General features: G+C 39.9%; 1 protein-coding gene across 3 annotated transcripts in view; it reads left to right on the forward strand.

The window, feature by feature from the left end:
- The window catches only part of cdin1 (CDAN1 interacting nuclease 1), a 70727-nt gene that overhangs the window by 27082 nt on the left and 19954 nt on the right, over nucleotides 1–23691 (forward strand). For 2 of the 3 annotated variants that reach the window (XM_086050368.1, XM_086050369.1), the window contains exons 7-11: nucleotides 3015–3094; nucleotides 3327–3376; nucleotides 4486–4553; nucleotides 6052–6117; nucleotides 6256–6361. In XM_086050368.1, coding sequence (XP_085906494.1) covers nucleotides 3015–3094; nucleotides 3327–3376; nucleotides 4486–4553; nucleotides 6052–6117; nucleotides 6256–6361 — 370 coding nt within the window. Of the gene's footprint in view, nucleotides 1–3014; nucleotides 3095–3326; nucleotides 3377–4485; nucleotides 4554–6051; nucleotides 6118–6255; nucleotides 6362–6483; nucleotides 6741–23691 lie in introns of those variants that run through there. The other variant, XM_086050370.1, reaches the window with a different exon arrangement.

Consider the following 23691-nt stretch of genomic DNA (forward strand, 5'->3'; position numbering starts at 1 on the left):
ATATATATATATATATATATATATATATATATATATATATATGTATGTATGTATTTTTGCTTGGTTAAAAAAACACTTCCGAATACAGAAGAGAAATAAAAGAATGAACGACCAACTGTTTATCATTTTTAGATAATCAACATTTTTCACTTGCATTTAAACTGTGCATAGCAGCAAACTGTATTTTCTTCTCTTGAATCATTAGTCAGATTTTGGGCTTTGAGGTGAAGTGACGTCAGAACCACAGTAGTGATGTTGCCAGTTGGAACAACAACATTTGAATAAGACTGGTTTGTTACAAATCAGTCTGAACTGCAACTGTGGCCACATTTACACGAACAAAATTTCTTTAATCCGATCAGAGTTCGTATTAAAATTATGATCAGATGCACTGTTTTCATGGAGATTAGAAATATTGATTCGATCTGTCAATATTTGATGCAGTCTGAATTGAGGTCTAGTGAGCTTTATTGACTTTGACGGTTTGAAAATGTTTGCACATCATTTGAAGAACACCTAACTAAATTTGTGTTTGCCGATGTGTCCACTACATGCACCGCATGCACAGATCCGCTAATTGCTAATTGGCAAGTGTAAATTAGCGGTTTGTTAATGAAGTGCTGCCTCTATAAGTGAATATTAAATATACCGTATGCTTTATGAAAATTTGCTTTTTTTTTTCTTCTTCTTCTTACTCTCTGGGCTCAAGTAGAAGCTGCTCACCTCGTCGCATGCCCTTAGCTCTTCCCGGGTCGTCATGGTAATGAAAACCACACTCAACATTGGGGGCGGGGTGAGCATTGAGTCATTTGCGCGAGGCAGCCTAATTTCAGCAAAGTGTGCTGTAATTCTTGCTCCTTGGGGTATTTTGACAAAAGCATGCCACAAACATGTCATTAAAAAAAAAAAAAAAACGGAACTGTTTTAAATCGTGGGGGGAAAAAAATGCATAGAATGTCTCCTTTAGGACAACTTTTACGAGCGTTAAAGTATTGGACTTTGGAAGTTCCACTGTACAAAACAATCTTAGGGCACTGAGAGGGGATAATAGTCAACTACTGAGGTGTGTATGTGTGTGCGTTATGTGAGACCAATTGTGGTGGTGGTCAAACCTCCAATTATGAGCACTAGTGAGACAAGGGCTTTAATGGCTACCGTTAGCCTTCAGGGAGGTTTAATACACATGACTGTTTTGCAGAAGCCGCGTCAAATCTATAAAAGGACCATTAGGACGAGGGGTGGGGGGAAATCAATCCAAATGCCATTAAAGTGGAATAAGTTGCCAATATTGCTGATGTGGTTGCAGCTCCTTTGATTTTCCTTCAGATTATTAGGCACACTCGAGTAGTGACTTTGTTAAGGGAAAACACTGTTGTCTGTGGAGTAATACGTCTCCTGGCTTCATAAAGTTTGCCGCCTCATATTTCCCCTGCTTTATTGATTACCCATTATCATTTGTCATGAGGTGTCCTAACTCAAGGGGAAATTACAACCCCTCTTTCCTGCTCGGGAATGCGGTATGGATCCGTCGAGAAGGAGGTGTGTGGGGGGGGCGGGGGAATAAAAAGGGACCAAGCTCGGAGAGAAATGAGCAAAGAAATAAAGCCCGTGCTTGGCAGTTGTGAGAGGGAGTGTGTGCGGTTATGAGCTGGAGGGTGAGGCTAAAACAGAAAAGGTAGCACAAATAAAAGAGGTGTCAGCGTGGAGGGAGTGCTAAAGGCTCTGTCCCTCTTCCACCTGGCCTTCTTTATTCCATAGATGAAAGCTCGAAGCGCCGCTCGCCCTCCTCACAACCGGCAAACCTGTAAAAGGGCATCAACGAGGCTTCACTGAAACGTCCATTTGAATTTCAGAAGCTTTCCTGAGCCTTTCAGTATTGTCATTGGACGTATACAGATATATTTTCCAACACACAATTTCCTAAAATAAGCAAGGCATTGTCTGCAGGGTTTTTCCAGGAGCCATCCATGCCTGAAATGTGAATTGAAACATTCCCATTTCGTCTATAATTCGGCGAGTCTGTCAGGAGCACATATATATACTGTATATATCACTAAAATGGTGCGCCTCTGCCATTTCGTCACACAATGTTACAATCCATTTAATCCAAATCTTTTTAAGAAATGATTTAAGATTTTTTATTTTTTTATTTTTTTTCTCCATCTCTCTTTTCCTCGCTCCTCTGTTGCAGTACCCGGGGAAACCCATCCGGCCGGCTTTTCTGTCTGATTTATAATGTTAGTAGAGCAAGAATGGGGATGAGACATGCAGAACAGCCGGCGTTTGTAACATAGATGAACTACATGGAGCTCCTGTGCTCTGGACTGAAACATTTATCTATTGAAGACCAAGCGGCTGTTTTTTAATGGATTAGTATGCTAATCCAGCACTAGGCAGTTCCATTCAGTTAACTCTGTTTTCACTGTTTTTTTTTCCGCTCAGCATAGCATTTACTGTATTTCAGCTGGTGTTAATGTACTCAGCTACAGAGAATGCTTTGCTTCTCCGTATGGTATCGCTACATGTGTGTCGATTTTTGTTTTTAAATTTTGGACATTTTTATTTTTGTTATTAAACCTAAAATATTTATTGGTGGCTTTATTTTTGCCAATGTATTTGTAAGAATAATTTTAAATATTTTTCGCCTATAATGGTCCTTCATTCCAGTAGTTTGCTTTATAGTATATATGTATTGAAATGAATATAAGTTATTCTGTGGTTCATTATTGCCTTCGTCACTCACTGTAGGGTACAGATAGTAGGTCTTCGTCACATTCCACAATCCATGACTCCCGAATGGTAAATCTTCCATAAATTTTAAATACAGTCGCACTTGGTAGCACTGCTTCTGTTTTTGTGTGTTCTTTTTATTTATTCATTTATTTATTTTTAATGAAGGACCTCTATTTGAGGTGAGGCTTTGAATTGTTCAAGTGGAAAAACAAACCCAGTGCGTAATTCCATTAAAGAGGTTAAATGTGTCATTTTGTTCTGTTTTGTCTTCTCATTCACAGCCGCCAAATCAGTCCTCAACAATATGCTTAAGGAACCATCGTTAATACCAGACCAAACCTTGGCCAAGAACGTTTACCAAGTACATTTTAAAAAATTTTTTTTGTCTTTTTCATTTTCATTGCATGTTGACTACTTTTATGAGGAGCTTTTGAATGTTGTTGCATCCAACACCTGTCTGCCAGAATCCCCATGTTTTCTTCTTGCTCATTACTGTATAGCATCCCTTCCCTCGCCTGCTCCTTTCTCTCTCTCTCTCTCTTTCGCTCTCGCCACACGCCGTAATATTTCTTCCCCCCCCCCTCTCTCCTCAGTGCACAGTAAACGACTGCTGTTATGGACCACTGGTAGACTGCATCAAACAGTATCCTATCCCATAAAATTTTAAGCTTGAAATTGACGAGGAGCTATTGAAGGGGATGAGATGTGTCTGCCTTCACCCCACATAAAAGTTCTGCTTCACGGAGGAGGCGTTTGCCATCCCTCTACCACAAATGATACAGGATGTGGAAGGAGATGTAGGACGGCTGGGATTCTAAATGTCCATGTGCAGCGAATGGATCGGAGTAAAAAGAATAAAATTGCCTTGAGTTTGGTGGTATTGAATAAAAGCAATTGGTATTACTCCCAGCTGGCTCCCTTGTATCTTATGAATATTCTCATTTTGTTTTGTCATCAATTGGATACAGTTCAGCACCATGGATAGTTCAGGTCACATTTTTCCAATGCATGTGTAACGTTAGTCACTTAGACATTCCATATTAACATTCACATCAGAGATTAGCGGGAATCGAATCATGCGTACTGCAAATATTATGTGCTGTATTTCAAGTTCAACTGAATTTGTCACATACTCAGTTATTCATGTCTAACCTGTGGTGAAATGCTTAACTCATTCACTACCAGCCATTTGCAAAGCCATTTTAGGGCATTTAAACTGATTTTTCAAGAACCAATAAAATGTGTTCGGTTACAATATAATCATTGAATCTACTGTAAGAAATAGTAGCCTTTTTTTTCTTGTGCCAAAAAAAAAAATGTTTCTACCTTTTTACATGTTTCAATAATCAGTAGTTTTTTTCCCCAAAACACCCGTTTCTGAATTCATGAAATTGTTAAGCTGTTACGACACATTTAAGTGTTACACATGGAACCTTGTAAGCCTCTCCTCCCAATTCCTTAGTACAGTAATGCACTTCAGAGATTTGTTGTGAGCGCTGATTAAGGTTGACCAGAAAACTTGATTACGCTCTTGTGCTTTGGATTGATAAGTGGCATGAAGAGAAACGACTTTTACTTTGCATACTACGCCCCAATAGATTTCATAGCAAACATGTCAAAGCAGGAAAAGCAATGGTGCTGCACATAATTAATGATGACTGAATGCTTTTTATTGTTTGCTTACAGTTGCATACATTTTGGTGCTTCAGTAGATAGCTACTGCTTTTGAAATCCTTGACTCTTTACCCACAGTGCTATTGGGCAAGAGCACGAGGTGCTGCTCTGTGACAAACTCAAGGAGAAGAATTTGTCCTTCCTAGGTAAGTCCTCATTTGACCTTTGAACCCTATTCTATAAAGTTTTAGTCGTCATTCAAGGGTAGCCTTTGTTGGATGCTTGTTAAATGAAGACCTGGCTGTGATTTATTGCTGCAAAATTAATATGTAATTTTGTTCCTAATAGTTTCATGTTAGTAAAAGTGTCATCTCCCATCTGAGGACATGCTCTCGAAGTTGTACTGTCATCAGTTTTAATGTCATTCATTTTGTCTATCCTGCTGATTAAAATTTGTTTTGTAGTTACCGAGTGCTGGTCAGAATCAGCTTTCTTTGACAAATGTGTGATGCTGAATTGTGACATTTTTTCCGATGTGAGAGGTATAATCTGAATGTAAATCCACCCATGGCGGTCCCGAACATGACTTCCCCAAATTAACAAACCCCTGCCATTTTGGTTATACTACGGCCAACATCAATTGCTCCTCACATGACCGTCGATATTAAGTTATAATTTCATAAAATTGCATCGTTGCAACGTGCAGGGTTATGTATTTGGAATTATGATTTTGTCTCAACCGAATTTAATCAAGGTAGTGCCCATGTGTGAAATTGTGGAAGTTAATATTTAACCCCCGCTCCCCCCCTCTCCACCCCCTCCCCCCCACATCCCATCATCATCATCCCATAGGTCAGGTGAGTGAAGGATGAAAGTCATTCCTTGTGTCATTAAGACCACATCATTTATTTGGACCCGCGGTGTTGACCTTTCTTCACGGCTATACGGAGGACTGTTCTAAAACTGTCAGAGGGCACGAGGGCCACTGAGGCAGCCTCACCCCAGTTGATAAATGGATTGGAAATAAGCTACCCAACAGCAGGGACGGCCCATTAATTTTAATCAAAGGTGGCGTAAAAAGGCGATCAGAGCCACATGACAATGTCAACAGCCCAGCCGCGGCCAATAGCGCTCCCCTTTCCTGGTGCAGACGCATTAGCAGAGCCCGGGATGCCCCCCGTGCACCACAGGCCTCTGGCAGCCACTCTGACCTCACTCTCGGCTCCCCTTTCTCCATCCTTGGCTGATGCTGCCTCTTTACTGACACCAGCACCCTCCATCTCTTCTCAATTCTCCTTCGTGCCCCATTAGTCGAGCATGACTGGAGACAAAGAGGCAGGCCCTTGGAACCGAATGACCTGGTCAGCCCGAGATTTAATGGAGAAATCAGGTGTTGTGCGGATAATGGCTGAAGTGTGCAAAAAGTCAAGGACAATGGCTGCGGTCTGTGAGGATCGGGGTCGGGCTTACTCAGACTATAATGCCAACCTTGTCCCCTCGCTATATATTTTATGAAGCTTCACCCAACTACAAACTGGAGCTCTGCTTTTTTGTGCACGGGCAGCAAATACGCGGCCGAGTGTTGTAAACGTTGTGATGCCTCACACCAAGGGAACTTTGCGAACGACGTATTGGTGAAGCTTTTGGACGGATATTGTGCAATCAAAAGTAAAACAAATGCGACTCATCTGCCCACTGTTTTAGATGAAAACCAACTGAGAGCTAAAGGTTATGACAAAACACCTGACATCATCCTGGAGGTCCCTGTTGGTTAGTATTGTTTTCCATAATTGTGTTGATCTTACATTTTCTTGTAATGGGCTATGCTCTGGTGTAGTTGGTGCAATGTGAATGGTTATTCCTGGGCTTTGATGGTATGACTTGTTATTTATCTGTCTTTATGAAAAGCTGTGGAGGGACACATTGTTCACTGGATTGAGAGCAAGGCATCATTTGGAGATGACCACAGTCACCACACCTATCTCAACGAACAGTTTTGGAGCTACTGGAACAGGTCGGTCTTGGTTTCCAGATTTTCCCGTTGCGTTTGTTTTGCTACAGTTTTTTTAAAATGTTGTTTTAATGTTGTATTCTTTCTGTCATTATAATAATACCATCTTCTTTACTTTGTGTTAGCTGGCTTCTTCCTTTATGACTCATCGAAACTCTTGGACTGTTCTGGTGTCCGTAAATACACATCTTACGTAGTAGCTGCCTGCTACAGAAATGTGGAACTGACAATGTGGAGTAAAAAGTTTTGACTGGAAAATACGTACTTGTACTTGTGAGTACGTTCGAACGTACACATTTGCAGTTCCACCCTTGCTTGATGGCTCCCTTTATATTTATCATCGTAAATATAAGTGGCCCCCATTCCATATCGCTACTTTTTATCTCTGTTAGCATAAAATAAAAATTTGTGTTAAATGGATGTGTCTCAAGAAATGACAGGACTCGTCATTCCGTGTAGTTCTGCAAAATATGAAAAAAATAAACATAATTTGAACTGTTTTCCGCTAGAGATGGGCAGTGAAACTTTTTGACAGACTGTGGAAAAATGGACCATCAATTCAATCCGAGAAATCAATCCGTGACAACTGTGTTAAAATAAGTCAAAGCAAGAAATAAAATATAACAAACAAAATAAACATCGACATTGTTTTACAGCTGTGCCGTATGTGCAAACTTGATTAGACCTAGCTCATGCTTGTCTCAATTCTTAACAATTGACTAATCAATTAAAATACCCATCCCAACGGCTTTAAGTGTTGTGAATGGGGAGAAAAAAGTGCAATGTGGCTGAAAGGGACCCTTTTTTTTTTTCAATTTCTGTCTTCAAAGGGCCTCATTCAATACCTCAAAACAAATAAGAGGATAGTAAAAGATAATCATGAGCCTGTCTTTTTTTTTATTTTTATTTTTTTTTTACTAAATCTATATAAGTGACCAGTGTTTGTATGAGTAGAAGTAGTGTCAGCAAGAGAAGCAGATCAGATGTTTCCAAAAATAGATTTTCTTCACTCCTCTTTCTTTGGCTTGGATTGAATAAAGGCTCTTTGGTTTGCATCTTTTATCGCAGCGTCGCCTGTTACCAGTCGGTCAAACCTTCATGATACTTACATGCTGATTCTAAGGTTAGGGTTATCCTGAGCCTTTACTTATATGGCCTGGAGGTGTCTTATATTGATATTCCGTGGCACAGCCTTGTCCAAATGTATTAGACAACTGACAACGTAGATCCCATCATGTCAGCCAGAAGCCCGATCAGATAAACATTGTTGTCAGAATAGAAATGTAAAACTGTCAGTCCCAACCTTATCCACCAACCGTTACTTTTTAATTGACATTTAATGTTGACATTTCAAAATGTGAAATCGCTTTTCATTCATCGTTAGACCTTTTACATCATCGTCTCAGGTATTTATATCATTCTGGGTCAATGCTTGATCGTATAAACAGAAAAGCGAGCCCTAAAGGGCTGATGTTTGGGGTGTTTGTCCAATCCTTTTTGCTTCACATTTCTACAAACCCTGGAGCTTTTATTTAAGAATCCACAGCAGACTTTGTGATTACTTCATTGCCCTTGATTGACATATCCACTGATTTGCTTATTTTCCCAAATTCCCTCTTTGGTTCAACCAAACTGCTTCGCCCTTTGTGTTAATTGCTCTCGGTTTCTCGCAATAAGGGGAGCTCTGGGATCGTGGTTTTGTAGCAGAAAGTGAGGGGGGGAAAAAACAAGTCATTTTCTCTCCAAAGCTTTAACCAACTACATTTATCATCCAAACAATAGTCTTGCCAACACACTAACCCCATAATGAACCCCTCTTCAGTGGAGTGAGGGGTAATGATGCTTCACTTACAATGCTCCAAAGAAAGAAGAGGAAAAGCTGGGGAAAAAATGAGTGGAAAAATGATCTTGTGTGGAATCAAACGGCATGTTCAAGTCCAGTGCCTGGATGAGGCGGCGAAGCGACGGCCATTGGCGTCGTTCAGCTATCAATCTTGGCCGGTGGCGTTCCAGAGCCGGCGAGGCCCTCTGCTCTGACTGATGTTCAGATAATTGAGTTATCCATCTCGCCCAACTATCAGACTTGCATAAGAATTATTCACCTGCTGGTGAATATTAAACACATGATGAGCCTCGTGTGTGATTTGGGAGAAGTAGATAATGTTCAGAGCGGACACCGGTGTGATATCTCTTTAAATAGCCCTCTTTGATCAAGGTATTGTGTTTTTTTTGGTAGTTATTCGGTTACTCACAGCTCATTAGTATGCCTTGTATCCACAATGTTGGCCAGTTGGCCACAAAAACGGATAGCGTCACTATGTAGCCGTAATTACCTTTTACTTCAGTAACAGGGCTTTTGTTATTATTAGATAACCCAATGGGAGAGTAAATGAACACATGAAAACAAACTACTCAGTTAAAACAACATATAACAACAAAAAAATACACATCAGTACATCAATCTCTCATTTATTGGAGAAATATGTCCCAGATCCACCTGTGAATCGGGGAAAATCTGCTATTTATCGAGACTGTGGTTGTCTAGCTGCTTTAAAGACAATTAAACTCATTAAAACACTTTAAACGCAATAAAACACACTTTTAAAGTATCATGTCTTATATTATCACTGAGAAAAAAAAAGACTCTCACAAAGTTTTCCAAATAAAAGATAAAGCATGCTTGCTGTTGATGTTCATTGTAAAACTGACACAAAACAAAAATTAATTACATTTTTTATCCAAACCAACATTTTCAACTAGACCATAAAATAAGAAACACCTGCTAGCTTAATGCTAATTAATAATGTGTTAGTATTGACATTATGGTAATTAAAAAAAACATTTAACTGCTTCTTGAGCACTTGCAGAGCACCCATACATACAAACATAGCATACAACAATACTAACAGCCATATACTGTAATCTCTCTGTGGCAACAATTACGATGACTGGAGTTTAGTTGGGGCTCTTCTCTGACTCTTCTATTATGCTGCATGTCTTCTAGTAGTAAACATTACTGTTTGGCAAGTTGCGGCACAACGTCTCTCGCCTACAGTAAATTAGTATACTATACTAAAGGCGTGCAACTCTGAATTCGTATCGTAAAACCCATAATAAACAATCGCTAAAAAATATGCAATTTTGCAGCTGTTCACTGCAGTGCTAAAAACTGTAATGTACTGTTTAGAGGAACCAAAGGTAAGAGTGCACTCTAATAGCAACTCCTACTGCATGGCAGTTACAGCACATATTTCATTTCCATTGTAACATGGTCGTAACAATACTGTCGACTAATCAACATAAATGTTTACCCCCAAAAAAGGCCGCCTCTCCAATAGAAAACTCCCTGAAGTTGAATACTACTGTTTTTGTCGGTATCAGCAGTCCTCTTTCCCAGGATTATTTTTGCGAGGCCCCAGTGCTAACCACTGGTCCATTGTACCACCCCACGAAATCAATCAAAACACTAAAACAGCGGATATTAATATCATACCTCACAAACCACATGAGCAATTGAGCTGCTTGTCTTTCTTTTGTAGCTTCATCCTCTTGTTTTCTTTATTAAGTCTAACGATATGCCTTCTCCGGACAAAGTCCACCCATTAATATTGGTTCTAACGATGAAAGATCTATGTACTATTTAATTGCCCTCCCTATTGCAATAGTGTTCTATGAAAGAATCAATTGCGCTAATCAGAATATAATGTGCAAACTGGCACAAAATGGCTTTGAGTCATCGCATATCAGATTAAAAGAATAAATGTTTCGCCTTTACTTTTCCCCATGATGGCCAGTCCATAGATGCACCCCCCCCCCAAACTCAGTCAGCTGTGAGATTTTTAAACAGCAAATGTTGAACATTGGCCTCCTTAACAGAGGCGTGAAAAGGTGAGCTCTGATAAGGAGCTGTCAGACGTCCACAAAAAAAAAAGATTGATAATATAATGGTACAGTATGCCTCATTTCTCCCTCATATGAAGCAGGTTAAGATCTTTGGTTTGACTTAATACATCATCTGTCTTGACCACTTGGAAATGTGTTCAGGCGCAAACATGCATTTGCATTTATTTATTTTATATGCTCTTTGCATTGGAGTAGCTAGAGTCGATCTCAATCTGTTCTTGGATGCTGCTAGTATTTGGGTTTTTTTCCCCTCGGCAATTGTTGTAATTGAAACTGTCTCTCTTTAAACATTGTTCAATTGTGAAATTACACAACTACTTTTCGCGGGCTGCCTTTTTCCCCCGAAATATCTAGACCAAACTGTTCAGAATTTTGATGTAAATATGTGCTAATATTACTCAGCACCATCCTCGCACTTATGACTTGTCTGCTGGGCTTGACGAACATCCTGCCATTTGCGACCGCCAGACAGCCCCATCTTAAAAACTATTGAAAACAAAAGGTTGTATTTAATTTGGTGGATGTGCAGATTAGCAATCGCTAGCTGGGTTAGCTTCTGATAAATTCAGTGAAATTGGCAACATGTGATACATAAACAGAAGTGCACTGTACAAAGTCCTCGTTAGACCCCCTCTTCCACAAGTAGAGACCGCTTACCTTGTCCCAGAAAATCATGGTAACGAAAGCCGTACTCTATTGGCCTAGCAGTACAGGAGGCAAGGTGGCCTGGAAACAGGCTGATTTATGTGATGCTTAAAACAAATGTCAAAATATCCCAAGGATCAAGAATTATAGCGCTCTTTACACATTTTGTTTCACAAACATCTTATTGAGACACCTGGGAACTGTTTTAAATTGTGCAAATCGATGCATAATATACCTAATTGAAAGGTTCATTTCCATAATGTGGAATATATCACGTCTTCCCGTAAATACTAGAAAAAGACTCTGAAAGTTATAAGTCAAATGTTTTACTGCCTGTATTTTTTTTTTTTTTTTAACTTTGAGTTATACAAAACTTGTCATTATTAATCTATTCGCTGACACGTTGGCTAACATTGAGACAGAACTGCATCTGTGATGCTCTTGATGACTTGACACAGCTGCAATTACACAGCTTCCGATCTTTGTGAACTTTTCCCAATTACGGTCCAAAACCGCACGCTGTGGGTTTTGCTGCGCTAATTCAGTTAATGCCTGTCAATTGAAGCAATTTAATTTCTTGATCCAACATTGTCCTATTTTAATGGACATGCCTATCATTTTTGTTGGAATTCTCCAAATAGCTTAGCGCTCAATTACTTGAAGGTAATGATGGGGCGGGTGGGGGGTCTGAAACAATCACTGCTGACTGCTCCAAAAGCCTGAGTAGTTACAGATATATATTTACAGAATATTATATTTGTTTGGTTGGGTTATGTTATTTGCAGCTCGGTCATCATAGTGCTATAGCAGATAGGAGATGTCACCTGAGACAGAAAGAGAGAGAGCACCCAAAGGCCATGACTACTGCAGCTGATCCAATGTGGCTGGACGTAACAGCCAGGGCACCCCCGAGGACAGGTCCCAGCACTTCTAGGGTGACTGTCACACCTGCAAGTCCTGTGTCCTGCCACAACAATATGTTGGAGTCAAAATGACATTTTGTAACAGACAAATTTAGAAAATGCAAATATATGGACCAAATATTTTATATTTGCACACAATGTCCAGTTTTCCGGTCCATTTTTTTGTTTCAGATCACGAATAGGGTCAGTAAATTGTGTTTTCACTCACTCTATGAAAGTGTCTGGTGGTTTTCATCATGTGAAATTTTGAAGTGATGGAATTGGAAGTGTTAGTGGAAGAGGCAAACAGATATGCGTAACATTGTGTTTAAAACATTGGGTAGCACACCTGGAAAACTAGGACAACAACTAGTACAAATCAGATGCACAGAAATGCAGAGTTAAAATAAGTTTTGACATTGGTGACATAGCATGACAACTTCTTGTGACTCGCTCCAAGTCAGCCCTCAGATAATTCAGATTAGACACGTCTCAATATTTTTTGTTGGCATTTCAAAAATGTTTGCAAGACCGAATGTGCTATTTAACGACGCAAAATCAACCAGCGTAAATCATTTAAGGTTTGATAAATCACATTGCGCGTGCTAAATGAATCAACTTGCAATTATTTCTCATCGAATTAATGACATGGTTCATCCTTTTGATTTATTCATCTATTGCTTTTATTATATAAAAATGGAAGAATACAATATTTAATTTTACTTTGTATTTTTGTTGTTGTTTTGAATTGAAATGACATTTTGCCTTGAATATTATAGTATTACCACGTGGTCTGACCAACCTCAATCAATAGCAGTTTGAATAATTGAAAAAGTCCTTTGTGTCCATTTAAATTTGTGTTTGACTACCCCTGTCATTGCATTACATTGTAAAATTGGAACACGCCGCGGTCTATTACTAACCTACGCTAAGTTGGTATTAAAGTCATGATTACAGTAAGTATTAATACGAAAAACAGTTTCAGGCCATAAATATAAAACAATCAAATCAACTAGCAAGTAGGGGTGGTAACTGAGCATGCCTTCTTCGGCCGCTTGATGACTGTTTTAACAATATTAGTTCATTGCGCGCTATACGTAATCTCGAAATGTCGTAGGTCAAGACCGTTGTTGCCCTGTGTATTATTTTTACGAAGCAAATAAGCAAAACAGGCATATACAGGCAAAATCATGAATATTAATTAAGTACTCCTATTTGTGAAGGCAGCAATATTAGCCTCCCCGATGAAGCATAAGCGCATCTGACTTTGCCATGCTCTTATTTATAGTTATGGGCACCGCATGCTGCGCAAGAACGTGGCCTCTTTTATTGTTTCCTTTGTTATGACATCCTCTCATAGAATATCCACGGACAGAAAAAAAAGGGAAAAATAAGTCTGCACAAGGCTAGTTCCTTTAGGCCTTTGCAAATGTTTGTTTTGGGTTGCCACAGCACACAGCAGTGCAATGCAGTTGCCCGCCGCATCCCCCCCCCACACCCCCTTTCTGCACCGGCATCCTGGAGTATTAATGCCAAATGACAAGTAAGCTGTGATGCTTCAAGGATTTCATGCTTATAAGGATGCACATTCGGGCGCATTGTTTAAGGCGTCCGCAGTGTAATCCGCACTCTCAGGTCTCTCCAGCAGCCTGGGGATTTAGCTTTATTCAAGCCTCCATGTCTGCCATTTATATAAGGAAGGTCATATGTGTGCATTATCCAAATTTGTCATTTAGCATTGAGACGAAGAGCCAGTTTTGACACGGCCGCCACGCACAAGGGTGGAGCAGTAGAGAAAGTGGCACCTCGGTGGTACATACAGTATATCCCTCCTCCTGTCCTGCTTGGCCGCGAAACTGCGAGATGGAGAAGAAAGCCTCAAGTAAAATAAGGTGTGAGTGTGTCAACGCTGTGAATTCCTTTTTCTTTTTTTCTTTTTTTTTGGGGGGGCGCTGGGACTTTTTTTTTTTTTTTTAAAGATGAATGTCCATGTTTTTTGTCAGCTTTCACAATGTATAACATCAGAATCACAGAGACACTCTTCTTCACCTCATTTTTTTTTTCTGTAGTGCCCTGCTGGGCTTAGAGGGATATTTTTATGCTGAAAGTGTGACTTTGGCACAGTTTTCATTGTGAGTTTCTTTCTATGCACCCTCATGTCTACAATGGCAGATTTGTTTTGTTTGTGTTTAGAATCAATATGTTTTGGTGGTAAAAAAAAATCCTGGATCTTTATATTGTGATTCCCCCCGTTTATAGTGATTTGTTTTATTTAAATCATGTCTTGTGCCAATTTGTCGTCCACACATATTCAAAATATATCATATTGCGCAAAATCGAAATGTAATTGTATTTTTTATCCATTATTTACCTAAATGTTTAAAAATATATAAATTATAGTGAGTTCTAATGCATTGTACATATTTTTAAAATTATTATTATATCACTTTCTCATTCTATCCAATTGCCATGTCCATGTGACGGCAAACCAAGTTGAAGCAAGTTCATCAGTATACAAAGATACAGCAGTGGGTGGTTTTGGCCCATTCTGTCAGTATCTTTGTGCGATAACTTGGAGGAAGGACTGAACCAGAAAATTCTAGATGAGTCGCCATGAGAAAATAGGGATAGGAATGTGACTGAATTTACGTGATTGAATTTGAGGAAAATTAAGGATGATTGATCAGTTATTTTATTTATATTTTATTAAATGCAATAGGAGGATTTCTGTGTGAATGGTCTGAACTCCTGCTTCCACGCCAGTATTGTTTTAAACTGCCCCGAGGTGTTCGATGTAGCTGATGCGTATTTTTTTTAACTTAAGACTGACTCAACAGTGCCACAGCTGGTTGTAACCAAGTACTGCACCCTTTGTTACAGTCAGTCAATCATCCTGCCCTAATCGGAAATAAATGCTTACAAAAACACTGCAATAGCAGTAAAGACACTAATTCAGCATCGGGACACGGACTATTAGACAAAAACGCAAAGTTGTGAAAAAATTGGATCACAAAAATAGAATCAGAATATATGGAAAAGCATATGCAGGTCTCTAAATCAGAGATCATAAATTCTTCAGCTCACCTTCCTTATCTTAGTTGGTATTTCCATGTCGTCTACCAGTGTTTGGGTCGTTCTATTTGAGACGGCGCAGCAAAAACCTTGTTTTGTACCAAATGACAGACCGAGGAAACAATGCTTCATATTTCTGCCTTTTGTGTTTAAAGAGCCGCTCTGTGTGTACCAGATAATGCACCCGCTACTCATGCTCTGTGGAGGCCCATCAGTCACTGTGCAGGGCTGCTGGCTTGTGATAAGTGGTTTCTTATAGATAACCTAGACAGCGGGCTCCTTTTTATAGGTCCACTGTCCCACACATAACCTTGTTTAGTTTTTATCCCACCCCTTGTTATATTCGCTCTTTTTTTCTTTTTTTTCCAGTTGTAGTTTTCCTGCCTCCTTCTCACCTTTTACACATGAACCATTGTTGAGGCACGTATTTCCATGCAATCACCAGTGATCTAGAAGGAAGATATCGTTGCCGGAAATGTAATTCCCTGGTTAAGATAGGCTTGCTTATGTGTTTAGCGGTTTCCTCATTCAAAGCGGATTTCTGCTTTTAACAAAAAAGATCCTGATTAAAGGCTCTTGCTGATTTATAGCAAGTGTTAGACATTGTGATATTTGTCTTCCTTTTTCCTCTCTGTTCCTTCTTTTCTTATTGGCATGGCTCCCAAGCAGCCATTAAGCGAGATGATCCCATACAATAACAATAATTCTAAGCAGAGTTGTAAAGCCACAGAACCATAAAACACCTTAAAATCAATCCATGCCCCACAATAAGTAATGTCAAATGCTGTGATGCTGTTTTGAATTTCCATCCATCATTCCTCATTTTTACTTGGAAGAGGGTTTTCAAAACTTTCGGTCTTCGGGGTGACCTCATCACTCAACCGGAATAACTTTGATATATACGGTTGGGATTGTTTGTTTCCCTGTGTTGGACCTTTATCTGATTGTAGTTCACGGCAGTCGTTTTTGATTGACATATCGTAAGTAACAGATTTGAAAGGGCAGAAGGAGACGTATTTGTTTTTGTATGATATTTCACAATTAATTCTCTTCAGGACCTCGTTGCTAGACACTGAAAGAAATACAAGCACATCTGAGTCTTTCCTCACCGGCCTGGCATTTGTTAAAGACCTTCGTCGGGACCCATTTCCAGCCATCTTTTTCTTTTCTTTTTTCTTTCTCAGGCAGCCCTCTCCTCACAAACTGCCTCTGTTTTGAGTTTCACGTCTGTCCGCCATCTGATTGCCTGATAGCTTAAACCTTGCTGCCTGCGTCCCTCTTAGTGGGAGTGTGTAATCAAAGACACATGAGGAGCCTGTGTCCAAGTGCTGACCTTCTGATTATGCTCATCAATTGTGAGGGTTAATACACAAGCGCCATGAGCTACACAGATTTGTCTCCAAAGTATCCGTTGTACTAGAACAGTAATACCTTAGTAAACTTTGTGAATGTCACTTTTTCTGCTTGCGTAGCAGTGGCTGATGGTATAGTGATACATTAGCCTGACTTTGATGCGGGCAACGTGGGTTCGGGTCCCCACTGTGTGAACGTGAGAGGGAATGGTTGTCTGTCTGTATGTGTGCCCTGCAACTGACTGGTGACTGACCCACGACCCTACACAGGATCAGTCGTAATAGAAATCGATGGATGGATGCATCATAGTCCCAGCTTCAGTACTGACCTCGGTCTAGGACTGTCTGGGTCTGTGGCTGTCTGATTCTCAAAATGCAGACTGACCAAATACTAGAAACCGCATCTTAAATGGTACCCTTAAGTACGGACCAAAGCATCAAATCGGACTGTCATACGTAAAGTCTCGCAAGAGTTTCGCTACGTCGTATGAGACTCCAGTCTATTTCTTCAGCGTTTCAGCCACTTGATTAACATTGCATGTTTTGCTTTTTATTTTTGCTCGTATGGGTCCTTTTACCGTGGTTGTACACATTACAAAATAGTACTTTCTTTTTTCCAGCAGAAAAGCGTCCATACAATTAGGGCCTTACTGTGTTGGGTCGGTGCTGTGGAGCGCAAAAGGAGTATTGATTGTTACCACCTTCTTTATCATCTTTCGGCGAGTTTGTGTAGAAGAAGGGCCTTTGGATCACATCTTTAGAAATGTCTGTCATCGAGATGCCGGAGAAATCCGCTGTTCATTTTGAACGCTATCAATATAATTCACCCTGGGAATCTCTCAGCGTTAAACGCGGGATCTGTCTCTTCCATGACAACCGCGTGCTTTAAATGACAACTCTGATTTGGTTGGAGGTCGTAAGCGAAAGCGGCAGCATTGAGCTGTCTGGCGAAAGGGCCTCTGATCCAAAGTGCCACCGCCGTTTTTGAGCCCAGCTGCCGCAAAAGCCCGGCCTGGCTCACTGTCCGAGCCTGACACTTCACATTCTCTTCCCCTGTGACTCGAGTGGATGTGAAAACCATTAACTTCATACTGACTGTTACTGATCCCGGCCCATGAATCATTGCTTATCTGCATCTTGTTTTGTCAGGACGCCATGCCTACACACTCCATTTAAACGTTTGTCTTTGTAGCCTCAACATCAATTCCAAGTTTTATGCTTGTAGTTTTATGTAATGCCTGTGAAAGGCACCATTAAATAGCATCGGCTTACGTTTGGTCTTTTTTGGGATGACCACCAGACTGTGGAATACACCTCTCCTAATTTGGTGATGAGGGGGTTTAACGGTTTGAGGAACTTGATCCGCTGAGCTGCTGACAGTCTTCATGTCCCGTGCAAAGGATGGAGCTGGTGGTTAGCAAAATGACTTAATAAAAGGGGGGTTAAATTCCCTGAATAATCATTGTAAAACATTTAGCTTCAACTGTGCGGGTGAAACAAAACACGCTTTTTCTTCTTCCTTCCCAGCGGTTTTCTTTCCAAAATTGTAGCGATGAGTTCATGGGAAACTCACTCGGAGGTTACCTGCACCCCTGCTCTGCAATGGAAAAAAAGTAAAGGATTACGGCCACAAGAATGTTTTTGCAGTTAGTTGAAATATTGCTAACCTTGTCAAATGTCATTTTGAATAAGAAAGCAAACATATTTTAATCACGCTTTTAAAGGCAGGCCATTTCAAACTGCGACTCCGGGGAAAAGGGGTCAGCTAATTGCGACGTTTGATGTCATGTTTGGTCTCCCTCCACCGTTTTGATGCGACTGCCTGGAAGCATGCTAGCTCTCGCCCCTGTGTCTTTCTCACACACGCATAAACACGTCATCACATGTATTCCAAATTGGAGAACACATGCAGGTCTTAGAGTTCCAAATCCTGTAAACCTCAGCGTCTTTTGTTCTGCTCATTGTCAGCCTCCTCCCTGTTCTTCCACACACAACACTAATTACCATAATCATTTTGGGTATGCATGTACGTTCGCTGCTAGCAGGGCAGTGTTTATTTACTCAACATTACTTGGTCAGTCTTGGTCAGGGTCCTTAGAATCAAAAGTCCATTATTCCAGTCAAAAGTCCATTATTCCATTTTTTTCACCTTTTTTATTTAGATCTGTATTGAAAAAGGTGTAATTTTACACTGCCGTGCCAGTATTTTCTGTACTACCATACTCAACGGTGGGGAAACACCAAGAATTGTCTTTTTAGGTTTAATCATGCTAGAGAGAACTTGTACGGAGCAAAAAAAAAACATTCAAGTTCTTCTGACTGTTCAAAAATTGCCTTGGATAAAGAGCTGCATGCGGTCCACATTGTCAAAAAGGCAAAGTCTTTCCTATCTGATCGCATGTAAACTTCCATTACAATTAAAATTGAGGATTTAATTTTTTTACTTTATTTAGTATGTAATAGTTGTGTGGCTGGATGGCTCAGTGGGCAGCACCGCTGACCTTGGAGACCGGTAGCATCCAGTCGGGTCCCTTGGCAAGACCCTTACGCTATTCGGGGGTGGGTTGCTTCAGGATGGGCAAAAACAACGTAAAAACTGTGCCAAACATGTGAGTAACTCTGTGCCGAGACCTGACTAAAAAGCACTAAGCCGAAAGTCCAAAACAAAGTACAGTATGTAATAATAATGGTGTTATCTTAACAAAGAAGTTCAAGACTTTCCAATTGTCATCACCAAAGAAAAACCCAGTTAACATGTTGGCAAAATCAATTATCATTTTTGTTCACTTCAGCATACTGTTTGCTCTTTTAATTTTTTTGTGAAATGCAAAAAAAATCTGCGTCATTGTTGTCGTGCTAGTATCCCCGTCTTTGTTGTTTGTTCTGCATTTCTCCATCCTTGCGAACGCTTGTTTCCTCTGAGTCCTCGATAAAGCAACAACCAACTGCAAAGCTCTCCCGACAACAGGTTTGATGCAGTCCCAAAATGTCTGTGGTTCTCCTATAATTGTTGTCTTAACAGCCGCAAAGATGGAAATAAGGGATTATACATTGTAAATGATGTTTGACAAGGTGGGTTGGCTTTTGTTGTGGCTTGTCTTTAGTTATTACTCAAACTTCCTCGAGCCGCAGATAAGGTCTACTGGTGAACATACCAAGGTAAGCGCTAGCATGGGGCCCCTTATCGCTGAGCACTGATTTAGGGCAAGAGCCCAGTGACAGAGGTCATTGTGCAGTAAAGCTATCCATCATTCACATTTGATTTCGGCTCAAACCTGTCTCCATGTTGTCTGCATGTCGGGAGAGGGCTGCTTGGAGGCTTGGCCTGGTGGCCGGTCTGATTTCTGCACTAATCAGCTTGCGGCAAATGATTTATAAAGACATGATCAACATGTTGTTTGTTCAGTTGTAGGTAAGGTTTGGATATGAATGAAAATTTGTGTTAACGTCTCAGTTTCTGCTAATTATGGTATTCTTGGTTTCCCTAGATTTTGCTGTACAACAGCCCAGAACATTGGAGTGGTCATGATCGGGTGGGTTTTGTTGTGTCGGCATTGCATAGCGACAACATATAACTAGCAATGGGCGTAATCCTCACATCTCCAAAGCAATCACTTTAAACGAAATGGAAAAAGTTGGCATGTTTGTTGAGCCATTATCTCATTCACTGCCACACATTTTTGGACCCTCTTTTACACTGTTTGAAAAAATTTGAAAAAAATGAAAATAGGTTCAAAAAATAGGACAAATAAATACGTCAATGGCAGTGAATGCGTTAACAATGCATCGTGAAAGAGAGCAAGCTATTTTCAACACTTATTGGTCAATAATTTGTTAAAATAACAGACCTACATATGGACTGGCAAATAATACAGATATGTGAAAAAAAATCCAAATTCATACATAGGAGGTTTCGGCCCGGCACTGATAATATAAAATGAGCCATTACTTATACAGTTGTGCGAACTTTACCCTATAACGGTAGCAAACTATACACGAGCAGCAAACAAAATTGAAAACATCCAATCCCAAAACATCTATGTACATATTTACAAGGCAAGGAGATTGAAAATAAGTAGCACCAAAGTGACAGCGGTACATGAATAATAAATACTGCGACGTGAATGGCATACTCTAGATAAATCGGTAGATCCGATGCATGCAGAACTGAACATAAAAATCAGCAATAATCATTGTATGTAGCAAAATAAACTACATCTTAGAATGTGCTCTCTATATTTAAGCAGTTGAGAATGAAATAGACACAGGTGGTATCAGTGTATACTCGAATAAAAAATAAAATAGAAAAAAAATGTTAACATATACTTACTTAGCATAGTCTACATGGAGTTGTGAATGCGACCAGAAAGTAGCAGGAATAGTCAGCAGAATTGTATGTAACCATACATGGGAATGAAACAATGAGCAATACAGTATACAGTAAATGGAAAACAAAACAACAACAACAGTTGTGTGTAGGCTATTGAGAGCCGTGCTGTTATGGCTGCATCTTAAAGTAATAATTTGGAAGATGTGTGTAGACAAGTGGTCATTTAATTCTGTGCAGATGGGTACCAAATGATCATGGGGCCCAGTACTGGGCCCTGTACTTGGGGACCCCTGCTCTTTGCCATTTGTTGATTTGATTATCCCCAAACAAAAGAAACAGAAAACGAACAGGTCTTCATCCCTGGCAGAGGGATGGAATTTGGTGCTGGTCCAGATCAAGAACTAATCCATCCCCCAACCACCCTTTTTTCTCTAACATTAGGACGTGATTTAGTGATGATAAACAGCAAGAAAGTATTCAGGCATATTAAGCATGATGAAAAACTGCTGACTCCTAAAAGCTTGGATTCAACTTTTGCAGATGTGTCTCATCATAAAAGACGGGAGATGAGTGTCTCCCTTGTTGCGAGCATATTTTCTTAGATGTCTGACGATGACTATTTATTGACGTTAAGGTTGTCCGTGGCCTTCATGCCTCGACTTTTACTTCCTTGGCTTAACTGCGCTATTTATTCTGGCATCAAACGCTTGGGCTCGTACTTTCAGAAAACCAATAAGACACACTGTTGATTTACGATTCAGATTATTTTTGGACATTTTCTCTTTAGCTGCAAGCGCTCTAGCGTTTATCTCCAGTGAACATATGTAAAGTCTCGAGGTGTAACGTGTTTGTATAGAATCTAAAGATCGCTGAAAGACCTCGCTGGAGAACTTAAGCAGCTAATTACACTTCATTCTGTAATCAAACCCATGTCAGCTTGTCTGAGAACCTGGATTTGGGTGGTGGATTTCATTTATATACAAGGCGAGCTTAAACATTTTACGGTTCTCTCCTCGTATTAAAGTTTCTCCCCCCCCCCTCAATCCCCTGTAGAACGTGTCATATCCCATTACACAAATTTGGATATGGTAAATTAGCCAGGGGAGTGCTTACGCTGTGAATATGTTTTCCACGCTGTGTGCAGAGGGGTGAGCTTCCTCGAGGTTGCAGTGGGTGGGGGTTGGTTTGTCTTGAACTCCTGAAAAAGTTGTCTTGAATTTGCTCCCTTCGGAAGATGAGGTGTTTTTGCAATTCAAATATTTGCTCGTACTCGGCGCGGCTGCAAAGCCGCCTTTGAAGCGCGTGAGTTCTATCAGGGCCAATGACAGCGTGAGTGTGCAGCGTGACAGCGCAAGAGGCAGCGCCGCACTATTTCTAACCGCATATTTAAATAGCCAGGAAATCCGAAATCAAAAATGTATGCAAATGGTGCCGTGTTTATACGCATTTTTTTTTTCGTTTTTTTTTAAGGTTTTGGAGCTCACATGTATTGAGGTGGGGGCCTATAGATTTAAAGCAACACTAATTGGAATTTCACATCTCTGGCAAATCCTCAATTCATTAAACTTTTCTGGGGGTGGAATGTGTTACTTTTACTCAAAGCTCACTTTATGACTTTTTTAAAGAAAAAGTGAGTGACTCTAAGCTCTGCTTAATGTTTTAATTCTGATTATGAATTTACATTTTTTTTTATATTCAGTACTTCCTATAATTTATGTTGTCATTTTATGTGTAAATTTTAGTTTTTCAAATGTATTTTGTTTTCTTTTATTTGTGGGTATTGTATTATTTATCAGAAGTCTTATTTGTATCGGAGCTCATGTTCAGTTGTTTACTTTTGGTAGTGTATTATGATTAGTATTTTGTCTTTTTTTTTGGTGTGCTATGGTATACCACACTTAATTAAAAGGTTCACAATCCCCCAAAATGTTTGAAGATTAGCACATTAACGCAGAATCTTCTGCAATAACCGTGTTTTAGGATGATTTGGTTCAGTTTTTATTTATCCCATTCATGTGAATTAGGTTTGATTAACAAGATATTCCACAACATCTCTATAATATCACACATTTTTAATGTCCTCTAAAGGTGACCGTTAGCACCTCTCTTGTATTAAATTTAAAAAAATATATATCTATGTGATATGAGGACATATAGCAGGACTGTTGTTTGTGTTTGGCCATGAATTATGGGAAAGCCAACTTTCTTTTATTTCACTCTGACACTGGCTATATACAGTGCCATAAAGAAGTATTTGCCTTCTCATATTTTTTTTTTTTTTTTTATTGGGGTGTGTATAATGTTCAAGCTCATCAACAAATGTAAACGTCAGCCAATGATAATTCCATTTAAACATAAAATGCAGTTTTTAAATCATGGTTTTATTTATGAAGGGTAAAAACTTTTCAAGGGTACCTGGCCCCATGTGAGAAGAAAAAAAAAATCCTTGCCCCCCTTTTTAAACCATGACTTGACTCTTGCTAATCACATTTGTGGGGAAAGCTGGGTTTGTTTCGCGACCACACCTATACCTGATCACCCCCAGAGCTGTTTAAGAAAGAGATTGCTTAAATAGAGTCTTTCTGTCAAAATAAAGATGGCCAAAAGATCTCAAAAGGTTGCAACAAAATGCCACGAGACAGAGAAATTTAAGATCAGATGATAAATAAAGTCACTCCAAAATAGACCTTTGCCTTATGGTCTGGATAGAAAATCAACTATAGAATAATTAATTGAATTGTCATCTGTATGAGCACCCCTTGCTCTCTCTGCACCCTATAATTCCAACCTCTTTCCCCCTTCTGCTTCCCCTCACCATATAACCCCCCCCCCCCCCCGAACAGCAATTAATCTCATTTTTAGTCCAATTTCCAGCCCTCTGCCGGAGTCAAAGTGATCCCACTGTTTTGTTCCTATTTGGCTTGGTTCCTCTGCATAGTCATTAAGGGCCCAATTAATGTCACCCTTTAGCTGAAGAGTGCTCATTTTTATTGGGGAGCTGACAGTCACCGCTATGAGTGCTGCAGTGTAATATGCATTAATTGCCCCGTAACACTGGTAATTACCAGTTCTTCAAGCTTCTCAGTAAACTGTCATGCCCAGACACGACTGCTTGGAAATAGATTACTC

The sequence above is a fragment of the Filicampus tigris genome, chromosome 13 (assembly GCF_054856515.1).
Source record: "Filicampus tigris isolate MCC_2025a chromosome 13, RoL_Ftig_1.0, whole genome shotgun sequence".
NCBI classification, from domain to species: Eukaryota; Metazoa; Chordata; class Actinopteri; order Syngnathiformes; family Syngnathidae; genus Filicampus; species Filicampus tigris.